General features: G+C 38.8%; 1 protein-coding gene across 2 annotated transcripts in view; it reads left to right on the top strand.

Annotated features, from left to right (window-relative positions):
* The window catches only part of ACBD5 (acyl-CoA binding domain containing 5), a 29,997-nt gene extending 6,557 nt beyond the window's left edge, over nt 1–23,440 (top strand). The window contains exons 5-14 of one of the 2 annotated variants that reach the window (XM_031052533.2): nt 355–466; nt 595–627; nt 11,028–11,162; nt 11,892–12,089; nt 12,807–12,913; nt 14,871–15,147; nt 16,493–16,692; nt 18,354–18,404; nt 18,680–18,789; nt 21,842–23,440. In XM_031052533.2, coding sequence (XP_030908393.2) covers nt 355–466; nt 595–627; nt 11,028–11,162; nt 11,892–12,089; nt 12,807–12,913; nt 14,871–15,147; nt 16,493–16,692; nt 18,354–18,404; nt 18,680–18,789; nt 21,842–21,854 — 1,236 coding nt within the window. In that variant the 3' untranslated portion in view covers nt 21,855–23,440. The remainder of the gene's footprint in view (nt 1–354; nt 467–594; nt 628–11,027; nt 11,163–11,891; nt 12,090–12,806; nt 12,914–14,870; nt 15,148–16,492; nt 16,693–18,353; nt 18,405–18,679; nt 18,790–21,841) is intronic. The other variant, XM_031052535.2, reaches the window with a different exon arrangement.
* Nucleotides 23,441–24,469: the final 1,029 nt, after the last annotated feature.

The following is a 24,469-nucleotide window of genomic DNA, read 5'->3' as shown; positions in this document are numbered from 1 at the left end:
AGTAAGAGGTCCAAGTGACTTCAAGAGCAGAACTTGTTTCTAGTTTGCTGCTCTTGGTTCTGGTTTGCTCTTCTTTCTTTATATCATCCCAGTTTTGCTGTATTCTGTTGGCAAATGCATTAGCTCTGCCATCTTCTCTTCACCTAAGAAAAGCTAATATAGCTAGTTCAGATTCATGTATGGTAGATTAATTTTATGTTGTTTTCCTTTATTAATAAAAAAGTGAAGAAAATCAGAATAATGTGGCGATTCGGTGAAATGTTGTACAATGACCAGCAGTTTCTAACATCAGTTGAAATGAATGAATAATGAAATGCTGTTTCATAAGATGCTTCATATTTTGGACTTGTGCAGATTCTTGAGAGTATGCCAATGACGGACAAAGTTGAAGAATTACTACAAGTAATAGGCCCGTTCTATGAAATAGTAGAAGATAAAAAGAACAGAGGATCTGACCTAACCTCAGGTTCGGACAAATAACTTCCTTTATACTACTAATAATCACAACTACAGATTTTTGGGGGCTTGTTTTCTGGAAATGATTTTAAAGCTAAACGTTGCATCTTTCTGTTCATTCTCTTTACCATATGGCAGTTCGAATGGAGAAAGTCTCTAAGTATTTGGAAGGTAGGAATAATAAATTATGTGTAAGTCCATCTCTTCCATCATTTTGGTGCTGTCATAACTTCCTGCCAACACCTGTAACTTCTGGGCTTGCCACCTTGTTAGGCTGGATTTTTGTTCTTTGGATTTTGTTCTATTTAATTTCACTTTTGTGGTACAAAACCCAGGTAGACCCAGGAAACTGCGTTTTTAGCCCTTGTCTACAGACTCTTTAAGCTACTGAAGGGAAGCCTCTTCCCCACCAAAAAGGAGAGTATTTAAAACAGCTCCCTCAGTCAAATCTAGTTTCTGCTTTTCCATTAGTAAAGGAACAGTTAATGTGTACTGCTACATCCTGATGTAGCTGTGGAGTATTAGATCGCATGCAGAGTTGGTAATCCACATCTGCCATCTGATCTAAAATTTAAAGAAATCCACGATTGAAACCCATGGTTTTATATGTATTTGAGAAACCATGATTAAAGAATACAAGATGGGTTTGTGAAGTTAAGTATTCTGAGGCTCAAGTTCATGAAGTAGATATCTATTTAAACATTTTAAATCTCTGACAAGTGGCAAACCCAGTGGTGTCACAGCTGCATAAAAATCAGTGTGGTGATTTTTATGTACCAATACCATTGTGAGAACTTTTTGATAGTAGTTATTATGTGACAGGTAATATGTTCATAAGGTTGTAATATAAGGCTTACAGTTGTTTAAATCTGGCTTAAAATTACAGTTAAAAGTTGAAATGCAACAGGGTAAAACTTGAAACGGTCTTTAGAAAATGAATCATTGCACAAATTAATTGGTTTGAGGTGCAAGTAGTAGGAGTCAACTGGTTAAATTGCCTTTTGGATGTGGCATGGACCCTACCTTAAAGGAGTGAAGCTTTGATTTTGCTTTTTGTATTAAGTGTCAGGGAAACAGAAATAGTTTTTCATTGTTTTTGAGGAAAGATAATGGTAGAAGTTTTTAAATGGCCATTTTGAAAGCTTTTTTCCTCAACTAGAATTCTGTATGCTTCGTATCTGGGATTTAATGAGCTTGCCTGACAGCTGGATTGACGGGCAAGATTATAAGAGTATCAGTAGATTCAGGTCGGTGATCTGTGTAATACAGATCTACTTGGACTTGGTGTTTATGGCACTGTGCCAAAAGCTACTTTTTAAAGTGACTTACGAATCACAGAAATATACAATACCTGTATCAATAACATACCGTTTTTTAAAGAGGCAGCTTAGCCATAAGTCAGTGTAAGTAAAACAGAATAGCAAATCTCAGCTATTTCTTGTCCTGTCATTGTTGCAATAAATCTGGTTATATGTCATCATTCATACAGTTTAAAACTGCAACATCTAATTAGGCCACAATGAATTAAGACAGAATTTTCACAAAGTCTATTGTATGTTGTAACTTTACCATTGCAGTTAAGACTTTGAAACCCTTTCTTCAGGGGTCTGGCCACTTCTCCAAGTGAAAGTGAAGCTGGAAATAGTTACTGCTGTTTACAGTACAAGTCTCAAACTAGTTCACAGAAGTAAGGAAGCATGAGTACCTTCAATCTTCCAAATTCATGCTAAAGAGTGGAACTGGTGTGCCTAAGTCTGTGTTGAGATGGTGTATTCATTGGTGATAATGCTGTTAAAAATTTGAGACATTGTTATGTTTGGGTTGCATTAGTTTCGCCAGTCTTGTTTATTCCATTGTCTCTAAGCCCCTATTTTCTGTAGCTTCTGTTGTGGAAGGTGTTTTTTTTTCATGGGCAGACAATTGGTATGTTCTGAAAACTGGGACCCTTCTCTTTTGTCTCTAACTTCATACTGTACTGCCCCACCTTCTGGCCCATTCTAGTTTGAGTTCACCTTTTGTTCTTCCATCAGATTTTAATCTGTATGAAGATCATTAATTAAGAATTGCATACTATTTCCTCAAAATCAACAGTGTTCTTGAATTAGTTGAAAGGATTGTATGGAAGCTTAGTGTGCATCAGCTGTGACTGGTGTATTGTCTCTAGCAGGTTGGCCTCGACAGAAAAGTGTAGCCTTTCAAAATTGAATTTCTACTCCTTGTGGTTTAATTGAAAATGTCTAATACAAACCATTGAACTACTGTCTTCCTGGATCAATAGAGCTTGTGGCTTTCCTTAATATAAGAACACTTAAGACTGACATGCCGCATTAAAATGACTTGTAACATCTACTAGATAACTAGGACAAACTTGCCAGATCCATGGGTTACAAATATCCAGACTTGGGTGTGTTGGTAAAGAAAGGAAACTAGATAAATCCCTCCAATAGGCCCAGCAAATCTGTGGGGTATTTCAAAACTGTATATCCTTGGTAGTGTTTTGAAGGCTCATCCTGCAGCTGTGTGAGAAGCTTAGGTTCTATGGAAAATTCAATCAGTAGTTTCTTGCTGACAGGTATGAGGTACTGCTTTACAGAGAAAATTACTGAGAAATTATTTTCAGGTACATAAAATTCTAGACATCAAAGAAGAAAGTGGGCTTTTAACTGTCATAGTGCTGCAGAAGAGAATAGGCAGTACTTGCAGTTTTGCAGAAGGACCCTTTTGTCTGCAGCTGCTGGAAGAGTAAGTTAGAGGGATGCTTTAAAAGTGTGACCTTTTAACTTTTTGCATTTGTTAATAAATTCATAAAAATTCTCCTGTTGAAGCCAATGCTGAAAAGAAAAGAAGCTTCAAAATGACATTGCTCAGGGAATATGAAATGTTCAGAATGGGCATTCAAGCTTTTTTGTTGTTATGCATGAAGGAGCCAAAGGTGGGCTAGAATTGGCACCTTACTGATCTGATACTGGGTGAAAAACATCAAGAGTTTCAGAGCCAGCTTGTCCTTCTGAGTGTTTTGTGGATGTTTTCTTCTTGCTGAATGTGAGTAAATCCAAAGCAGAACAAGAAAATCCCTCCCTGACAGGTCCACACTGAGTTACCTCAACAACTAAGCAAAGTATCTGGAAACTGTTCGCAAGTTCTTCAGTAGAATTCTCATGTGTACTCCTGCTTTGTGACAAGGCGTTTAATCTGTTTTAAAATCCTGCTAAATAAAGATGACCCGCTGCCTTTATGTTGAGTAGTAGTATTCTTTGTAAGTCTTTGTGAGGATTATGTTGCTCCCAGTAATGAGAAGTTATGCACTGCAGAGGCTGCGGAAAGTTTTGGCATTGTAATAGTCTTAAACTTTGTCATCTTAATGAGTGCTTTTTCTCCTGAAAACTTTGCTCCCAGCTGTCTTGCAGTTGCACACGATGAAGCCCTGTTGGAGCAAGGTGACTCATTGCTGCATAGGCAGACTTTGGGCAGCACTGATGGCCGTGTAGCGTGTTGCTGCTAGGAGCCCATGGAAGACACTGCTTAAGTAGCAGCTTGTGTAAATGGCAGAAGTTGGCCTGACTCACAGGCAGATACAGCTTTTTAACAACTTGCTCAGTGCCTTCCTGCATTGGATATGGGAGCTAGGTTTAAAAGAGGATACTCACCGAGGCTTATGTGCTTTTAAGGTCCTTTCCAACCCTAACTATTCTATGATTCTATGAAACACTTGTATTTCAAAGGCAATAGTTAGTACAGGACATAGGTCAGCTTGGAGGAGAGAATTGCACTTGAAAAAAAGGGACTCTGTTGTTTTTACTTTCCAGGCAGAAACACTTCCATTACGCTTAAAATACAATATATTTTCTAACTGTACTTCTGTAGATTATGTATGATTAGTTTATCTTTTCAAATAGTTTTATTTTCTCAAAGGTCTTTTCCAGTTACCTTCAACATCTTTGCTTTGTAAAGGAGCAGTTGGTGGCAAGCTTTTCCTGCTTATTTGTGGGCCTCTTCTATGAAACATCCTCTGTTTTGTAAACTCACTTTTACACTTCTCTCTGACTTCAAAGATATTTGCTAAGCTGATTTCCTTCATTTTCCTCCTTTCCTCACTAGGATTTTTAAGAAACTCAATGGCCGTGAATCTTCTTAATGCTTTGTAATAAGGGGGAAAAGAGCTAAAATCCTTGCTAGTCTGAAATAGCTGTGCTTCAGCAGGATATGTTAAATGGGTGGCAGCACCACAGCGAGAAGGTGCACCAGGGCAGGGCAAGCATGGGGCAGAAGAAGCCAATGGGTGGGAGAGGTTTTTAAAAGCCTGTCCTTTAAACTACTTCTCTTCTAGTTTCCAATGATTATCTGTAATCTTGACCTGTAGCTGTTTGCTTGTGTTCAGGGAGGCTACTGTGAAGCTTACTATACAAAATCTTTTTGTTAATATCTCAGTCGTTTAATATCTTACCTTCAGAAGCATCTGGAACATTATCTGCAGCATTGGCTGCAGGATGGGATTATTATAGGATTAAGGGCTAGGCCAGCAAGTGCCCAAGTCAGTGGAAAGTCTCAAGGAGATATGGATCAGTGTCTCAACAAGCTGTGGCTTGTCCTGTTGCAGTATGTATCTGCTTCAGGCTTTCCAGCTCAGATCTGAGCTTATTTTGTGACTTGACTTCAAACTGATGGTTTTATGTCAGTGCTGTCTAACAATGTTGGAAAATTAGGGCAGAGCATCAGCGCAGCTCAAGCCTGAGGATATCAACAGCTCTTCTGTCATACAGAGTAGTAGAGAATATATCACCACAGGGTGAGCAGCAGAGTATCCCAATGTGAAAATGTAAGATTAAAAATTGTGGGTTTTTTTTTTTAAGTGGTGGGAGCTAAGAGAAGCTTTCTGCCATGAAAAGCAGAGTGAAGACAGTCTTTATTCTTTTTCATGCTGGATTGAGTCAACAGTAACAGTTTTTGTGTGTAATTGGTCTTTGGACCCGGATTTCTTTTTTTCCTCCAGCCAGACAACAGTTCCCTGCAAAAAGGGAGAATAAATTGTCAAAAGCTCTTCAGGTTTTGAGAATCTAGCAATGTACCCACTTGCTATTAAATGTTGGTGTCTTGTCTTTTAGAGGTCTCACTTGTGTCAGATCTTGTGATGAGAGAACTGAAATTCAGATTTCTTGCACCTCTGTTCTACAAAGGCAAGCTGCAAAGAAGCAGGAGACAGAGGTATGGGAGGCTGGGGAAAAACAGATGTAGGCAGTCATATCTTGATTGCTCTCAAAAAAGTGCCCAGTGGTCATGGGCTTTCATGCATAACTTTGTTACAGCAAAACTAATTACTTTAATCATAGCCTCTAAGTTGTATGGAAAAACCATCTGTGTTATGCATACACACTGTTCAGCCATCTATGTTATCGATGAGACTGGGCATTGTAAATGGCTGTTCAGCTGGTAGGCTTGGAGCAGGTGGCAAGAGAATATGATCTTTGTTCTATTTTCTGTTTGGTTTGTGTGTTTTATTTCTTGTGCAGGGCAAAAAAAGTTTTGATTCAGGCTACGATATTATAGACCAGAGTTTCTGGATGATGAGTGACTCAGCAATATGGGGGTTTGTTGCTTTCAAGCATAATTCAGTTTTCTTCATAGGGTTCTGAGCTCACTGTATTCATGTTTGGTATTTTCTGGGACAGAACTCAAGAGCGTAGTGCTCCTCTGCTTGTCACTCAAAGTGTAAGTTCCAGCTGCTGACTGTATCTCTTCCACACACAAGAGAGCTTAGCAAGTCCTGCTCATTCTTCCAGAGCGAAGTAGAACCAGGCATGGGGACATCCTGAATCCTGGAATGATCTTGCTATTCTTGCATGTTACTATAAATACCAAAGCAGCAGCTATTCTTACTGTTTGTTCTCACTTGGGATTGTTGGCGAAGGTGCTGACAGGAAGCTGGCAGAGCCTGGATCCATTGGTCTTGCTGCGCATGCACCATGTAACTAAGCTGCCTGTGCTTGGTGGCCCTGCACTCTGGATGTCCAGTGGCCATCGTGGAGCTACCTGCCAGGTCTGGGAATGCCTGCAGGGCAGCTGCTGTTCTCCTGGACTGCTTTGTGAATTCCCAGGCAGAAGGCTCAGAAATATCAGGGAGGAGGAAAATGCATCTAAGTCAGCCCAAAAACTTGGGACCTTTACTTGAATGGGACATGTTCTGAAAATTCAAGGGAATGGGTACTGTTGGTATGGATGGAGATTTGAAACTCCGTACCTACTGAGAAGTGTAAAGGTCCAGGATGACCACTAAACCTAAATACCATACTTGCAATTTAATATAAATGTCTGAGGAGCTGCTATTATCTCTGTATGTTTTTATCCACAAACTATTGTTTTGATGTTTATAAATGGTCAATAAAGACATTAATATTGTTGATTAAATTGTTTTATGAAGCAGTGGCATGTCTTAGACTGTAACAGCTTGAGAAGCACATAACCAAAGAGAGGAATGATGGCAAAACAAGGCTGCAGTCTTTTGGAGTATAATAAAAAAAAAAAAAACAAAAAGGAGAAGAGACTTCTTTTTCTGTTGTAGTAAAGTTTAGGAAGGCTAAACAACAAGAAAGGAAAACTGTATAGAGGAAGATCTAGCTGCTATAATCTATGTGCTTAGGGAATAAATTTTTGAGGGAACTTAATGCTTTATGCACTTAAAAGTGATAAAACAGTGGTAGTTAAAGTAAGGAATTCTGTATTTTTCTGTCTTTTATTTTTAACAGAGCCTTCTAAAAGCTCTTTTTATTTGTGATGGCAGCTTGTTTCAGTAGTGTAGAACAGATGTTACAGAGCAGGCTGGGCTCCTGGAAATCTTTGTAGTGTGCTATATTAAAAAGAAGGAAATGAGGGTGTAGAAACTCCGTTCTAGCTGAAGAGCTCATTGCTCCCAGATGCTTGCATGTACCCCTCCTTTCTCACTGTAGTCACTCCATGCAGTGGACTTCTTGCAGTATTTTGGTACATCAGTTTTGAAAGAGAGGTGGAAATTTGTAACCAAGTGTATTGGAAATGGCAGAACATGGTTGCATAAACTTGGAATTGAAGGAGGGAGCCTACTTGGATCAATAACAAGCATGAAACATTGTGTTGTGATGGCAGGAAAAGAATCCCAGTCACCTGATTATCAAACCAGTTCTGTACAGCATATGGGCCTCTGAGACTCAGCATAAAAATTTTGACAAAGCTTGAGTCTACTTATGGTATATTACAAAAGCACATAATTTTTAAGTGATGAAGGCATGCACAGCTAGTTAAAATGTTTTATGATCTGTTTTGCCTGCTTTTGTAGACTGTCTTGGCATCACTGGTACTCAAAAAGAGTGTAAGGCACTGTAGGACTCATGTGAGGGTACTGTGTTGTGCTGAGCCAACCGTCAGTACAGCTCTAGCAGTGCATGTTAATTTTGTATTAGAATTATATACCTCAGAAAACCGAAAATACAAGGCATTTGAGAAAAGCTTGCCAGGCCAGGTTTAGTTTGTAAAATGCCCCTCAAGCTAGGGCAGAGCCACAGAGGTATTGAAGCTCCCAACTCCCATCTGAGTAGCAAAACTTCCCTTGAAATATGTGAGGAGTTAAAAATCAGATACGTTTTTGAGAAACTTGGCCCATTATAAAGGTCACTGAGAAGAATGGTAGTGCTGCCTTTAAGGAAGTATATTTAGAATTACTCTAAGGAAATCTCTTAATAGAGCTGACACAAGAAACGCAACACCTAGTAAAAGCTTGTAAAGAGGCTGTGTGTCTGTTCTTCACATCCTTCTCACCATATTCTTTTGTTAAATCCTTCTTCCTTCTGTTTGCATGTTGTTACTATTACACAGCTCTTACTGTATAGTATTAAAAAGCCCCCCAGCAATTTGGGCTTTTATGGAATTTAACTCCTGGGATGACTATAGTGCAGTACAGCTTTGATGTAGAAACATGTCACAGATCTCCCAGTTGAGTGTTGTAGGCAGTGAGATGAAAATAAACTAAGATGAATTCTGTAGTATCTAAGACAGGGCAACAGAAAAAGCTAACATTTTGCCTGCATTGGATGTGGGAAAACAAAAAGAATAAAGGGGGGGGGGGGGAGGATTAGCACAAAGTAAGTTTTAAAAGCTTGGTTGACTTACATCATGTATGTTACAAGAGACATTCCACAGGGAGTAGCATTAACCTACAACAGGGACTGTAGACCACTACTAGTTGTCTTTGTTTAGTCTTTAACCCTGTCACACACCCAGTATTGGCCATCACTGCTGGTTTGTTAGCAGATGCTGCTGTCTGTTCGAGGATGGAAGCAAGCTGTGTGTTTACCATGTAGTAAAAGCCCTGATGAGGACAGCAGTGTACAAGTTCTGAGGAAAAGTATGCAATTAAGTGTGGTATTTCAAGCGGCCAAGAGTCTACGATGCTGTGTGCTTCAGTCTCTGCATCAAAGAGAGGCCTCTTTACGGTCATTAGGAGCACTGTTGCTGAGAATAACTTTGTGGAAGAAATACGGTCCTGATGGATTTCAGTTCTTTGGGTGTCCCATGGCATGATAGTGTATATCTGTCACTCTTGATACTTTCTTTCATTTCTCCCTCTTTGTTTAAATATATGTGATGTATCACTTGGAAGTTTCCCCAAATGAATAAACCTCCTTACTGAAATTAAGTGGGGAGAGAACATGCTAAGATATTCAAAGACCTTTCCTACAGAAAGAAAAAGTGTGAATCTTAAGAAAAAAGCTTATGTTATAGTTGGGACTTTTTACCGTATAGTTGGTAAGGTGAGGAGGTTTACAGTTTAAATTCACCTTCTGTCACAGCTAAGTGTTCCTCCTAGTCTGGTCTTTCCTGTTTACTCCCACGACTGGGTAGGACACAAAGGGTGATGGCTGCCTTAATGTGCCAAGGGAGCTATGTCTGCACTGAGAAGCTCTCCCTGTGAGGACTTAACTGCTACCTTATCCTCCTTACATTGCTGCTTCTCAGAAAAACATCTTGAGAACTGGGTTTCACAATAAATGAGACATTCTCATAAGAAATAAACTGGGAATCTGTTGGTATTTTTCTTTTGTGAAACAATTTCCTTGCAAAATAGAAGTGTTCTTCAGAGGAAAAAATGCGTGGTTGCTTATATTCCTGCCTGTGAGACAGACCATCGGTTTTGCAGTTCTCTTTTTACACTGAAGAATCATATTTTAAATCTTCAGATAAAAGGTGGATTAAATCAGTATAAAACAGTGATGCAGGGTGCCCACAGAACCCTTACCTTGCAGTAAAACTAAGGTGAACAGGATATTCAACATATTATTCCTGTACAAGAAACTAAGGGTTTTTTTTTTGCTTGTGGGTTTTTCTTTAAAAAACACTACGGACAAGATTTGAAACTAGGGGAATGTCGGAATCTTCCTTGGAAGATTAAGGCAGAAACCCCTTAGCTCTAAATTATCATGCAGCAAAGAAAGTGGCAGAGCTGGTTTGGCAACTGCAGTATAATTATTATTTTGCTGTTTAATGTTAAGCCTAAATATAAGAATCTTTCAAGTTTCTGACAAGGAACATAGAAATTATGCAACTAGAATGCTGTGGTGACAGTTAAAACAGTCAGAATTCAGCCTTGGAGTCAACATGTAAACTGTGTGTCTTGCAGAAACTGTCCCCTCTTTGTTACTTTAATCACTCTGTCCTAACCTAGGAGGCCTAAATGATCATCAGGATGTACTTAAGCATCTTTTTTACAGGAGGTGGTAGGATTGTCCTTTAAATTGTTACGTTTTTTAAGAATCCTTATCTTGCAGTTCTTTGCACAGTCAGAGTGAATTGTTTGTGATTCTCAGAGCAATCAAAGAAGTGAAAACCAAGGATTTAGCAATTTGTCCGTTTCAAAATTTGGGGTTTGTTTTAAATTTTCATGTAATTTGACATGCAAACAAATGCTCAGTGTATTTATTTCATCATCTTTTTCACTGAAAGCAGAGAATTTATTTCCATATGCCCTTTGCTACATAAAGATCTGTATAAATGTGAGACTTCCTCCCACCTTTTGTGTCTGCTTGTATTGCTGCAGGAGAAGATGCATGGGATATTTTATTTACCTCTCCAGAGTTCTGTGTGCTCACATAATTGAATATAATGTTTCAAAATTTTCCTTTGAATGGAGAGCATTTTTGAAGCATTTCAGCCCGAAAGAGAACTTCTATAAAACCACTGACTTCTGGGTTTAAAAGAACATGGCCACATGGGTCCTAGATAAAACGTTGCTGCAGCCATGCTATAAGTTTGGGTAATAATCTTGGTCTGAGACTCAGTAGTTAGAGTGTCTGTCTCCCTCCAGCAGGCTTCCTCAGTATCATTGAGAATCTGTTCACCAGTGGTCAGGCACTCTGTGTTGGGCCACAAAAGCAAAACATTAAATCAGTTAAGGGAGAGCTTACAGAAATGAAGCGGGCATTATTTGGTACATCTTTTAATATGAAAATACTTGTGTAGAACTGACTAATAGTCTGAGGGTAGGGAGGGTTGTATGTTTGTTTCTTTTAAAATACATCTTTTTTTCCCCTCTTTGATTTTTTTCTTAGACCTTAGTAATGTCATGAATTCCACTCCAAATATAAAGGCTGTGAATGGAAAAGCTGAAAGTAGTGATAGTGGAGCAGAATCAGAAGAAGGGCTTCATGAAGAGGAAGAAAAGGAAATGGAGCTAAATGGAAAAGGTATGTTTTCTGCAGTTAGACCATTGTTTCTTCTGAAGTTATGCTTTGCCACCTAAGTGGCAGAAAATCCCAAAGGATCATGAATGCTTTACTTATTCAGGAGAATTAGATGCAAATGCATGCAGATGCATGTGTGAAAAAATGGCAGTGTCTCAGCCTGGATTATAAGATTCAGAACTAGTACAGATCTATGAGCAATTTTTGACTCAGCTAAAAAGTCTTGTCAATAGGTTAGCTAAAAGTCTATACTCTGTACTTTTTGATGCCAGTGCTGTTTGTGAGAGCTGTGAATCGATACATGGACTGGAACAGTAGAATTGAAAATCACTTTTTTTCTTCAGAAGAAATAAACCAGAACTTTCAGAGATTCATTTAGGGGGCCCATAAAGAGTTTTGAGGAAAACCAACATCAAGTGAAAACCAAATGAAATTACATGTTTAGAATTCTATACAGGTTTTTACCTCCAAGGACATGAGGATTATTATTTAATTTATCAGAGAGACCTACTTGGGATTTGCTTTCATTTGTTTTAAATATCATCTGCTCTTTGTGCAAGTTAAACTTGATATTTACACTTTTTACAAGAACAGAACAATCCCTGCAAATGCAAATCTGTTTTGTTCTGCAGATATGTTGTACTTAGTCCATCCGAGTTAGCTACTTGAAGAAATATTTTGAGTATTGCGGGCATAGCGTTCTATTTGCAAGGTTTTCTTGTTCTTTTACAGACTATAAGAGTGTGAAACCAGAATCAGCAGATGCTAAGGATTTCGAAGGTGTTGTTACTAATGGCAGTTACAAGGACAGCCTTATCGCAGATATGCAGAATGGCATCCAGACCAAATCTGCCCTGAATGGCTTGAACCCAGAAGAAGAAATAAAGAAAACTGAACCAATCCCAGAAACAGTAAACAGCAGCCACCAAGGTATTGTCCCTGGAAGACCATGTTTTCATTTGCACATTTTTTTTTCATGGAAATAATTCTTTTCTTGAAAACTTAATCCTGGGATTCAGAGACCAGCAATGGTGCCTTTCAGTTGTAGAAACATGAAGAAAGAATACTTGAGAGAAAAAAAAAACAAGACCATGAGGCTTTCTTTTAGGATCTCCTGCAGAAAGAGAGATGAATTCGGAGACAGGGGCTCAAACCCACAGAAATACAGTTGCTTTCTTTTGAAATCATTATATTATCAATGTAAGTCCCTGCCTTTGAAAGCTAGTATGTAGTAAAATGAGAAGCACTAATGTCTTACTTGTCATTCCCAAAGGTTGAACATATTATACATGTCAGTTTGTTGAAACTGATGTCTTAAATATAACATTTTAAAACTAACTGATAATTTCAGACAAAACTGCTTTATACTGACCTTAGGAAGGAGAGTAAATCAGCAAGGTAAAATTAAAATTACCAGCCTATAAGGCACAAGTGCCAATGTGAGGTGTAGTTTTCCAATTACTAAAACTTTTACATAATTCCTATGTCAATATAACCACTTTATTCAGAATCTAACTTTAACATGACAGTTGTAGATAAACGGGGCATGAGTTGAAGCTCACCTAGACATTTTAACTTACTGCTTTCCTCTTTGCCAGGCTCGACTCACGTTTACAAAGCATGTGTTAGTATGCCCTTTCTGTACAGGTGCAAATGAAGAGAGTAATGAAGAGATCTCATCAACTCAGCACTTAACCAGTGATTCAGACAGTGAAGTTTATTGTGACTCTATGGAGCAACTTGGACTAGAAGAGGTAGGGGCTTAGTATTCCTAGGTGTAGTTTTGAGAGTGGTGTAATTATGTTTAAATAGGTTCCTATCTATTAGGTGAACATGAGCATGCAGAGGTGAATGAGATAACTCATATATACCTTTCTCCTGTTTGGCCTATTCATTTTTGGGTTTTTTGCCATCAGTCTTTTACAAGTTGGTTACTACTGATCTAAAAGCCGTGCTCTTTTCCGTCAGAGAATTTATGTGAGAAGAAAATACAACAAACCAACAGTACAAAGAAACTAAAGGCTGTGTGCACAAATGAATTTAGGGTCTCATGATATATGCAGGGACCAGAATCCAGCTATCTCTGAGAAGCAGTGTCTTTGTAACAATGAGCTTTTTACATGCCCTTTTTCTGGCCTGATGAATCCTGTATCTGTTTCTAAGAATAAATAAAGAGTAAGACTCAGCAAATGGCCTGTAGGCCAGTGCCTGAAAGTGGCCTAGGTCTAGAGGAATGGGAGATGACAATTTCTGGGTTCTCTTGTGCTCTCTTCAGCCATACTGTACATCTCCAACTTTCATATGAGAGGTGGGTACCAACTGTGCTGGCTTACTTTTGACTAAATTTGTGCTCCTGCTCATCTTATTAACTGCAGTCTTAGTTGACTTTACTTGCCTGGACCTTCTTCACAGGTCCAGTTTAAGCGTGGACTTTGTAGTCAAACCCCTAGTTTCCTGATTCTGGGGATGAATATATGAGTGAGGCATGGGTTTGGAAAGACCATTAAGCACACTGATACTGCATCATTCTGTTGTCCAGCTGTTCCCTGAGGATCTAGAGAATTCCTTTTAGCAAATCAAAATTTTACCCAGTAGTGAATCATGTTGAGAAAGCTGATTTGGTAGAAGTGGTGCAAGCTCTCTTATCTGGGTCATTTCCCAATCACCATGTGTATCGTTCAAGCTTGTTTGAGATTCTTTAATTGAAGTGGGTGGATAATCTGTCAGAATTTCCCAACCTGCATGAGAAAATGTCTGGTTTTGAACAAAATTACAAATGATCAGGTATATGTAAATAAATATACAAGTAGAATATAGATGGATTAATTCAAACTACAAGAGGTTCATTTAAAGAATTAACTAGAGCTTTTTTTCTGGAAAAGCTGTAGTAAGCACTCTGACCTTCAGTTCTGATGATCCAGTTTTTATGAACTGCTGTCTGACAAAAAGGACTTTGGCAGTAGTTTCCATGTATTTGCCCCTTCTTTTGGTTATTCTGGCTTTTTTCATGGTGTTATTCTTCAGTTATCTGAGGTTCCCATTCTGCTTAAGCATATACTTGTGCAAGTGCTTGTGCTTGTGCTCAGCAAAGGGTTGCTTGAGCCACCTTAAGGCAGTCCTGTTGCAGAATGTAATCATGACTTGGTCAGTGCATATTTCATCCATTTTTAATATCTTCCTACAGTAGCACTGATTTCAAGTGAGACATTGATGAATTCTGTGCCTTCCTTTTGTTTGGTGAGAGGCACAGGGTGCAGCCAAGCTGTTTTGAACATGTTGATCATAAGCAATGTGATCTGTCTGGGTACTCAGGGTTCTTAATAGCACGTGACATTTGACCATGTGGCTCAGGAATCCAAGCTGGGATATCACTTCCCTGTCTAAGAAGCAAAACCAATTTTAAAAGGGGAAATTGAATGTTCTTAGATCTTAATGTTCAATTTCACTGATTAATGAGTATTACTGTATGTTGGAAAGGTCTAAGCTAATTCCAGGTGGTGTCACTGTTTTGAGCATACTTGCCTCAAATACCTTTTCAGTCTGAAGAGGACATTTAGACAATAGTAAGCACATTCTACTGCCTCTGTTAAAAAAAAATAATATGAATTTTGGGCGGACTATTTTCTTAAAGTAGAGATGATGCTTCTTCCTTTTTATTGTTTACCTGTCACATTTTACAGAATTTAATGACTTGCTAATGTTAATTTGTAGCCCTTGGAGATCATCACATCAGCTAAAGAATCTTTAAAGCATTCATCCCATTTCTTGGATGTAGATCACAGTCTTCTGTTAGAAAATACGGATTTTACAAAGCACACTTGCATGACTTATGAGAATCATCAGCCTGGAAATACTGTAGAGGGAGCAGCTCAAGAGCAAGGTGAAGTCAAGTGTGGAGGAGAAGATGGCAAAGCCAGTAATGGGGGCCCTCACAAGGAGAAGAAGGGTGGAGATAAAGCAGATTTCTACAGTGTCAGAAGAGGGAGAGGTACTGTGCACGCTGCTTTTGTGTACCCCAATCTCCTGACTGCCATAAGTTACTGGTGTCTGAGAAGTACTTGTCAACATTGTCCATTCCTATGTAGTGCTTCTGTCCTTCACAGTAAAAATAGATAACAAAATCCTAATTACAATGGGTAGCAATCAGTTTTATCTTCAGAGTATTTATTTCATTCATAGTAAGTATTACAAAAGGATTTTCTTCTGCTATGGAGATCTTGTGTCTAAGCATATTGAGCTCTTCTGTTTTGCCTTCCCTTAAATTCCAGCTGCTGTTTATGGCACCTGTCTTTGTAGAAACATAATCTTCAAAACCTGTCTGTGCATGAGAAGAGTTTCTTTACAAGTTGCATGTTTGTTTTTAAATGCATGTGCATTTATACCTCTCGATTTGAAAATGTAGACAGGTATTTGTTTCTTACTTGAAACCATGGAACATCTTGGATAGGTATCAGTGACACATTGTTTTCCATATGATTGGGGTGTTAGCCACACCTTTGAGTGATTCTGATACCATCTATTATGGTACTTAAAACTTAATCATTCTTAGTGACATAATAGTCCAGATGTTCAATTTACGTTGGACTTTTGCTCTTTTTAATGCCATAATACTTCTAATATTGTTACTTAGGAGCAGCACCATATTCCAGTGGTATGATCTGTAAAGCCAAAAATAAAGTCATACCAAAAAAAAAGGGCCAGAAAGCATTTTATTATATTTAGCATGCCTTTTTGTATGGCATCTATGTGTAATCAGATGCAAAAGATGAAAATGAAAAACCAAATATAACATTTATGTTGAAAACTATGAAGAACATATTATAGTTTAGCCATCTCTCTTTCTCTTTTTTTGTTGTTTTGCTTACGTTTGATGTGTGCATACTAGACCTATGTAGTTTAAAGGAGTATTGTAGGATTTAAACAATCATATTTTCTCATCACTCTAATTCTGGTGTTCTTTGTTTTCCAGCTGAAGACTGTACAAAGCTTAAAACACACCTCTCCTTGATAATGAGACAGATCTTACTTCCTTTTCGCTAGGGCAGAATTTATTGCTGAACTTGACTGGATGTGACTTAGTAATTTTTTGCTAAACGTTTATGCAGTTCCAGGACCAGAATGATACTGTCACACTGAGGCTGTAGGGAAGCATCTCAGATGATGGTGCAGTGACCTCCCAGTGCTTTTGAACTGTCTGAACACTGCCTATAATTAAGAGCACTACACTCAGCTCAGGAGGGAGAAAACTGAACTGTTAACATCAAACATTTTCAGTGGAATTGGTAGCCCATTCTGTAGTTTATGTATCTGTTTTTTTTTATCCCTCAAAACAGCACATAGACTTCAGCCTTTAGGAGATGGTTTGCAAGGTGGACAGATGGGTAGCGGAGGGGACGGAGAGCGCTGGGGATCAGAGAGGGGACCCAGAGGAGGCCTCAATGAACAGATTGCAGTAGTGCTGATGCGGTTGCAAGAAGACATGCAAAATGTCCTCCAGAGGTTGCATATGTTGGAGGCGGTTACAGCATCACAGGTATTATTCATTGACGTTACTCAATTACTTTCTATTAAATTTCCTTTGATATTTTTATGCTTTTTCAGATTAAATTTTCAAACAATATTTTCACAAACTGTGAAGACATTTCAGTTGTATTTTGTAGTTGATTACAACTTAAAATTCCTTATGGGTATCTATTCTCAGGAACACAATTCAGGACGCTCATACATGTGTGCAAACCCATGTATTTTGGCCTAGAGATTAACCACACCTTATTTTACTGATTTCTGATCAGAGTAATCTTAGCCATAGTTATTTATACACATTACACAGTCGCTATATAGAGATTCATAGTTAATGTAATACATGGTAATTTCTTCATCAGTAATCTCAAAGCATTTTCAAAGGAGGCAAGAAATTACATTAATTTTCCAGACTGATAAGTGTTTTCAGGTAGAACTTCTGATTCCATTTTCAGTTAGCAAAAGACTGATTCGTCATAGCATTCTTTCTGTGTGAAGTAATGCAGCTTTCTTGGAATTTCACATCAAGTATACAAAATAGGAAAAAGAAGTCTTAAGCAAGTGTAGATATTTAGTGATGTAGTGTTTCTTTTTCCTTCTGCTTCAATAGAAGCACTGTATATTCAGAAGAATATGGTTGAACCAGGAACATAAAAATGTTTAGTTTTGTTTGACTTCCTAATATTTTGATCTGCTTGAGAATAAAGTATCCTATGGGATATATATACTCCAAATCTTACGCCACTAGGGAAAAGGATTTAGTAAAACCATGTTTTTGTTCTGTCACTACTATTCAAGCAACTGATGTTTGGATCTAGAATCATACAATCAGCTAGATTAGAAAAGACCTTTAAGATCATCAAGTTTGATCATTTTCTCAGGACTGCCAAGTCCAACACTAAACCATGGCACTAAGGGCCTCGTCTACTTGGGTTAGGGCAGCCTGTTGCAATGCCTGACTACCCTTTTGGGGAAGAATAGACTGGTTTTATTTTTCTGCCTAAGCAATATATGATGAAATAGTAAAAGACCCTTCATCAGCAGTTCATGCTCTGCTTGCTATTCTTACCTAAAGAGAAACAGAAGCTTCTGCTTCACTTACATAAATTAAGAAAGACCTAGAAAACTGATGGCTTTGTTTTTGTGGAAACACCACAAGAGTGTATGGGAATAGTCTTGAAAAGTTTCTGGTACTTCTCACTTTCTTGATTGCCTGGAAGATTCTCTTTCCTTTATCCTGTTAGACATGCCTGTAGCTATAGCTCAGGGCAGACTAGACCAGTGCTTTTGCCTTTGTACAGACCGGTGTTGAAACATGTAATTGTGCAAATTAAGCTACTGGGATTTCTACTCTGGGTTGCAGCTGCTGGGCCTGGACAAAAGTTGAGAAGGTTGCAATGACAAGTTGGGCAGGGGGGCCTTGAAAAACTGTATAGAGGCCCAGTGAGTGACATGCAGTTTTTTAACACAGAGAGATGTGATAAAAATGCTAGAAAGAATAATGGAAACTTAAGTGATGAAAGGGGGGTTGTATGGGGGTGGTTCTGTGATACATACAGATTGCAAAGCCTTCATGAGATGAAAAACTTCATATTCTCTTTTTTTTTCTGAAGCAGAAAAAAATTGGTTGCAGTTTCTTTTTTCATACTTACCAGCCTTTGTTTGTATTTAAAGGCAAAATCTGCAACACTACAGTCAAATTGTGAGTCCGCCTCCTCTGTCAAGGTAATAAAATATTGCTTTTTCTGTTCGTAAAAAGCAGTGTGAATGGTGAAAAAGATAATATTTTATATCTAGCTCTTGATACATGCTTTTTGTACTTTGACTATGAGATAATAATGCGTGTCTGAAGAAGGTATTTAACAGATTAATCTTTCTTTTCTGGTCTTACTAGTATTTTCTACTTTGATCCTGCAGCATTTGCAGTAACTGAGAAGTACACGTGTGTATTAGGTATGTGCACACAGATTGCTGACCGTAATTTTTTCTGTTTCCCTCAGAAACCATCATGGTGGCCCTTTGAAATCTCGCCTGGTGTTTTAGCTTTTGCTATCGTATGGCCATTTATTGCCCAGTGGTTGGTACACGTGTATCTTCAAAGAAAGCGAAGGTAAAGACGCACATTCAGTAGGGCATAGATACTGTATTTCAGCTGTGGAAACCAATATGTAGTATATTGTGTTGCTGAGACAGCACATAAAATACTGCCTTAATGGGAAGAAGAATGCAAGGGAATGTTTTCAATAAGGCTTTGGCAGTGTATCTGAAACATCAGGTCGGTATTGAAATGAGGAGCTTGATAATAACTGGTTTGATAAATCCTATTTCCATGAGTTTCAGGACACACCTCGCCTAATGTTCCATTGTATGTACTGGGGACTCATAGCTCTGAAGATACCAGGCTGAAGCAGATTGTAGAGTCCTTGGTATGGTTATGATAGGAAGGTGTGTGTTTCAGTGCCAAGAACTCAAGCCAAATGTGCAAAAAGAAATTGTGGAAGCTAGTAGGAGTACCTTCCACTAGCTGGGAATTCTAGGAAGAGACATGTATCATTTTCTTTGCCTATTGTTTTCTCAGCTTAAGAAGGTACTGGTTAATTGGTCTTTTTATATGTGGTATACTGTTTATGTGGCAATTTAGGTTAAATCCATGAAACATGATGCAGGAGCATGCACAGGTGGGTGAGGCTTGATAGCTTCAAGTGTCTCCATTACATTCTTTGGCCCTGTCACTCCCAATATCCTCTTGAGCCATTTTCACTGTTCCTAGACTCCTCAGTCCCCTTATGCCATTAGAAAATTTGTTCCTATCAAATCCTTTGCAGAGTCACATCTGTCAACTTTTTCTTATTTAACATTTACCAGCACCATTGACCTGCTTTGCCCCAAGGGCATGTTGCTGGCTCATGTTCAGTTTTGTGTTCATCAGGACCACCAGGTCCTTTTCTGCCAAGCTCTTCCCAGGTGCTGGGCTTGGCACTTCCCCTTGCACTTCATGAGGTTCCTGTCAGCACGTTTCTCCGTCCTATTGCAGTCCCTCTGTATGGCAGCACAGCCCCCTGGCATATCAGCCACTCCTCCCAGTTTTGTGTCATCAGCAAACTTGCTGAGGGTGCACTCTGCTCCACCATCCAGACTATAAACAAAGATGTTAAACAGGACTGGACCCAGTACCAGCCCCTGGCACACACCACTAATTACTGACCTCCAACTAGACTTTTGTCACTCACCAGTCACCACCCTCTGGGCCCAGCCCATGGTGCTGTGAACAATGTCCACAAGGGCTGCTGGGAGTTACCCTGTCTCAGAGCTGTCATCAGCAGCATTGGTGTAACTTGTACTGTCTGATGAAACCAGAGATTTCACTTGGGCTTTCAGGCACTTACACATCTTCCTTATTTTCTGCACCAGTAAGTGAAGATTTCAATTTCATCAGCAAGGACAAAGGTTTTTAAAATCAATACAGTTTTGGTTTTAGTATCTTACATGAAGCTCCTATAAACTTTCGTATTGTTTAGTTAATAGCTTTCAAATGGCCATGTTCAATCTCTCTCAATAGTATGCTGTTCTTGTGCAACTTTTTTGATCATCCGTTCTGACCTCTGTAGCTCTCGCAATCATTTCACAGATTCAGTCAGAAAAAAGTTTTTGGAAAAACACATTTTCCAGCAATTTTTCTAATATATTGTTCTAATGGTTCAGAGCTTAAATGACTAAACAAATGGTTCATTCTTTTTATTTGGCTTTCTCTGTCTTCACCTCTCATCCATTGGGTTTTCCTAGAACTGTATCTACTTTCCAAAGAGCCCATGATGTATTTTCTGTGGGTACTTTATTGCTATCACCAGGTCATCTCTCAGGCTCTTGCTCAAACAAAACAGTTGGAACAACTGGCATCTCAGTTTAAAGCCATGTTCCAGTCTTGGGATGATTCTGGTGGCTCTCTCCTGAATGCTCCACAGTTTATCGGCATTCTTTGTGAGTTCTGGACAACAGGATTTGTACCACAGTCCACTAACAGTAATACCAGTATCTCCATGAGACACAGAGCTGGTGTAGCTCCAGTCCTTGTTTTGTTTACTCATTCATGGATTGTATTAACATGAGATGGGCTTCAGGAATAGAAACAACTAAGGAAGTTTCTGTGTTCTTCAGCTTTCCTCTTGTTTTCTGAATAAATCTACCCCTAGCCAGAATTTAGGGACTGTCATCTGCTTCTGCACCACCTTCTCATCTCTTAGCAGCGGGTAGGAAGTTGCTCAAGTACACTTACAGAGAAAATAGTATTGCAAAACAAGAGCCTTTCTGTGTTGCCCAGTGCCAGTTTCACCTTATGCTCTGTTGAGGTGTGTCAGCTTTTAGGCAACCCATGTACACAGTGCATATGTTCAGCACATCCATGTACTTTTGGTTTAAAATATGTGAACTGTCCTTAGCTAGTCTCTACTACCAGATGAGGTTTTCTCATCATGAAGCTGTGGAGCAATGACTCCTACATAAATGGAGCAAATTCCATGGAACTGGTGGAGGGAAGTGTTCTGTAGCCAGCAGCTTTGTATTTAGCTTGTGTCCTTGGGAATTGGCAGCTCAGCTCACTCTCAGCACCCTTCTGCACAGTTTAGGTCTTCTGAGCCTCTTAACCTGTCTCATTCCTGTACAGGAAACTTAATGCTGAAAATCTGGGTACTTGTATTGGAGCCTTCACTGAGAAAAGCTTGAAAACCTAAGGGCTTTAAACCTGACCACAGATAGAAATGTATTCTTAATAATAATAATAGAGTTGTTTAGATTTGGCTCACAATTTTAGAACATTCTGATTGCACGTTGCCTGGAGTCACTGGAAGCTCATAAGCATTGCTCTGCTGTGAGCTAGCAAACCACTGACTGGTGTGGTCAGGGACTGACCTGAGGAATTTTGTCTGCAGTTCAGGATTCCTAGTGATACTTTGTGCTCCTCAGTGTAAGCTCAGTAACCTTGCAGATAGTTTTGTAACCTGAGAGGGCAGATTTTCAGGTACCTTTAAGCAGTGTTTTTAAGTTGTGTTTTAATAGATGGGAAGTCATTCACATGTGGCCATAGTAAGTTCAGGTTTTTTAGATGAATGAAAAATCATCTTCTTTGTGAAGGTACATTAAACTAGTGTATTTGATTCCTTTTCTAGAAAACTGAACTGAGAACTCGACTTTGCTTAAAGACTTTTAGAAGATGGCCCTGGGAAGTGCAGGAATTCTGAATTCTCATAGAATCTCGGAATCTGGGATGAAGTTCCTTCTGTTACAATAATATTTTGTACTGCCTTTGAGCTAAACATTTAAGGACTAACGTTATGCAAACTTGAATGATTCACAGCTCCTAGGTTACAAATAAATCTAATAATCATTTCATCTTCAAAACCATATGAACAGTAATTATTTTGGAATATGCTTGTGGATGGGCCTTCAGAAACTACTGGTCTTGCGGATGTCAGATGATGAAGAGAATATAATCTTTGTAAAAGAGCAAGTGAAAAACATGTACACTGTCACTTTAATATAGAAATAATTTTACTACAACAACATCCCTGCCTGTTTTTTCACCGGGTTACCTTTTACCAGATGAAAGCACTAACGAAGTATGAATTCAATACATTGTAAGCTGTTGGGGAAATGCAACATAGCTCTGAGGAATTCAACTGGTTATTTTTGCTGCTAAATCAGCGTGGGGCAAATTTCCATGCAAAGTGGTCAGAACTGAAGCTGGATCCTTTGTTTCTCCTTAAAAATTGCAAAGGAGATTTGGGAATTGGTACATGTCTCACAAATTAGAGCCATTAATAGAGAGGGACAGCCAAATACAAGTTTGGAAACCAAGTGTGGTACCACATGCAAAGGGACCCATGTAAAGGGGCTGCGCCTTACGTTTGTAACTTTGAGAATTGTGTTCTTGTTGATGACAGCTTGTTTTAACTGAAATATAGTTTAGGCACAAGGTGCTTTAAAATGAGATGAAAGCTAATGCTGTAAGTATAGCTCTAAGGTTTTAAAAAGCTCAGTGCACTCTAAGTTTTCTGTTGTCGGTTCATGTCAAACTAAAGTAAGATTTAATAGATTACTGAATCTATTAATTAATTGCCCAAATCTATTGTGGACTTTCCCCAAGCCACGTTATGAAAAATATCAGTTCTGGTATTTCCCTCACTTTTATCCTACTTTCTTTCAAAACAAAACTTTTCAGCTCATTTTGGTGCTGATTTTTTTTTCCATGGAGTATTTATTACCCAATATACCGAGTTACAACCTTGTGAAGTTTACTTGATCAAAGCATGCTTTACACTTAGTTTTAAAATAAATCAATATATAAGCAAGTTGTCTAAATCTCTGGAAAAGGGAAATGCACTAAAATTCAATTTGATAGAAAACAAAGATGTTGATTTGCTGTGAAGAATTACATCATAACATAAGCTATGTTTAAGATCTGAGTCTTAAGAAATGTCTCCATATTACAGATATGCTTTAATTCTCCACCTGGACTAGATATTACAAATAATTTTTGAGGAAAATTATTTTTTGTCCTTCCTGAAAACCTTTTCTAGTTTGGAAAACATTTTTCATACAAACTATGCTGTATAAAAATGTAATCATAGAATTTACTGTTTGTTTTACCAGAACAATTTTAATCTTGTTCTTAGTTAAGTGCAGTTTTCTTTTTTAGTTACTTTTTCCCTTGTCTGATTTTCTTACTGTAAAACTAAATTAAAGAATAAAATGGTCAGAACCTCTCTGAAGGCTGCTGTATACCAATCCAATAGTTCTGTGGGCCGGGCATGGGCTGTGGCATGAACTGTACCAAAAACTCAGGTTTGAGCAAAGCTTGTGCTGGGAGGGAAGTTCTGCTGGGACCTGAAGCCATTGCGTCTGTAGCATAAAGTTCTGAGAGTGAGTGATTTCTTATCATCAACTGACAGACAGACATGATTACACAGGAAGGGTGCTCTAGGTTGAAGGTCACTTTAAGAAAACACTCCTGATGCACCTCATTCACAAGGTTACATGTAGATATCCAGCTTTTAGAGATGGTACAGAGGATCTCAAAGGTACTGAACTGTTAACTTCCCCTTAAGATGTAGGTGTGTGCCATCCTTGTTAGTTATCAGCTCAATAAATCACTCAACATTTTGTATTTTATCTGGAACTTCCTTAATGTTCAGTGCATGCTGAACAGCAGATGCTTTGGCTGTACAGAAGAGCCTGCTATCCATGTTATAAAGAAGTGATCTCACTCTTAAAGTTGTAATACAAACCAACAGCAGTTTGATAATCATTTTCTTGTACACCATAACTAGGCCTCAGGTGCTAGGGGTACCTATAGCACATTGTCACTTCAACAGATTCTACTTCACTGGTATTTAATCTTAAAGGTAAGGAAAAGTTACCTATTTTTTTTACAAAGACACAGCTTTAAATTAGAGAAAGTGGCATAATCAGGTCATCAGCACTCAAAACTAGGACATGCTTGAGCTGGGGCTCTCCTTAGGAGGGTTGGCAGTCAGAACAGCACTGCACAGCAGCACCACAGTTTCAGAAGTGCTGGTTTGAGCTGGCTCCAGTTCACTGCAGCAACTCAAACTTCATCTAAGCATCATAGGCTTGCTCTGAATGAAAGCAGAGGAAGGCATTCCACCTACACATGGGTGTTCAGGTGAAGGAACCTGAGCAGAGCTGAGGAGGGACATGTGGAGGGGCAGCTCTGGCTCCTGCTCTGGTTCTGCAGCACCACAGCAAATGCTGATGGAAGCACTGTGTATCGGGTA

The sequence above is a fragment of the Melopsittacus undulatus genome, chromosome 1 (genome assembly GCF_012275295.1).
Source record: "Melopsittacus undulatus isolate bMelUnd1 chromosome 1, bMelUnd1.mat.Z, whole genome shotgun sequence".
Classification (NCBI taxonomy): domain Eukaryota; kingdom Metazoa; phylum Chordata; class Aves; order Psittaciformes; family Psittaculidae; genus Melopsittacus; species Melopsittacus undulatus.
Note: the sequence above shows the minus strand (reverse complement) of the source record. Positions and strands in the feature narration are given on the sequence as shown.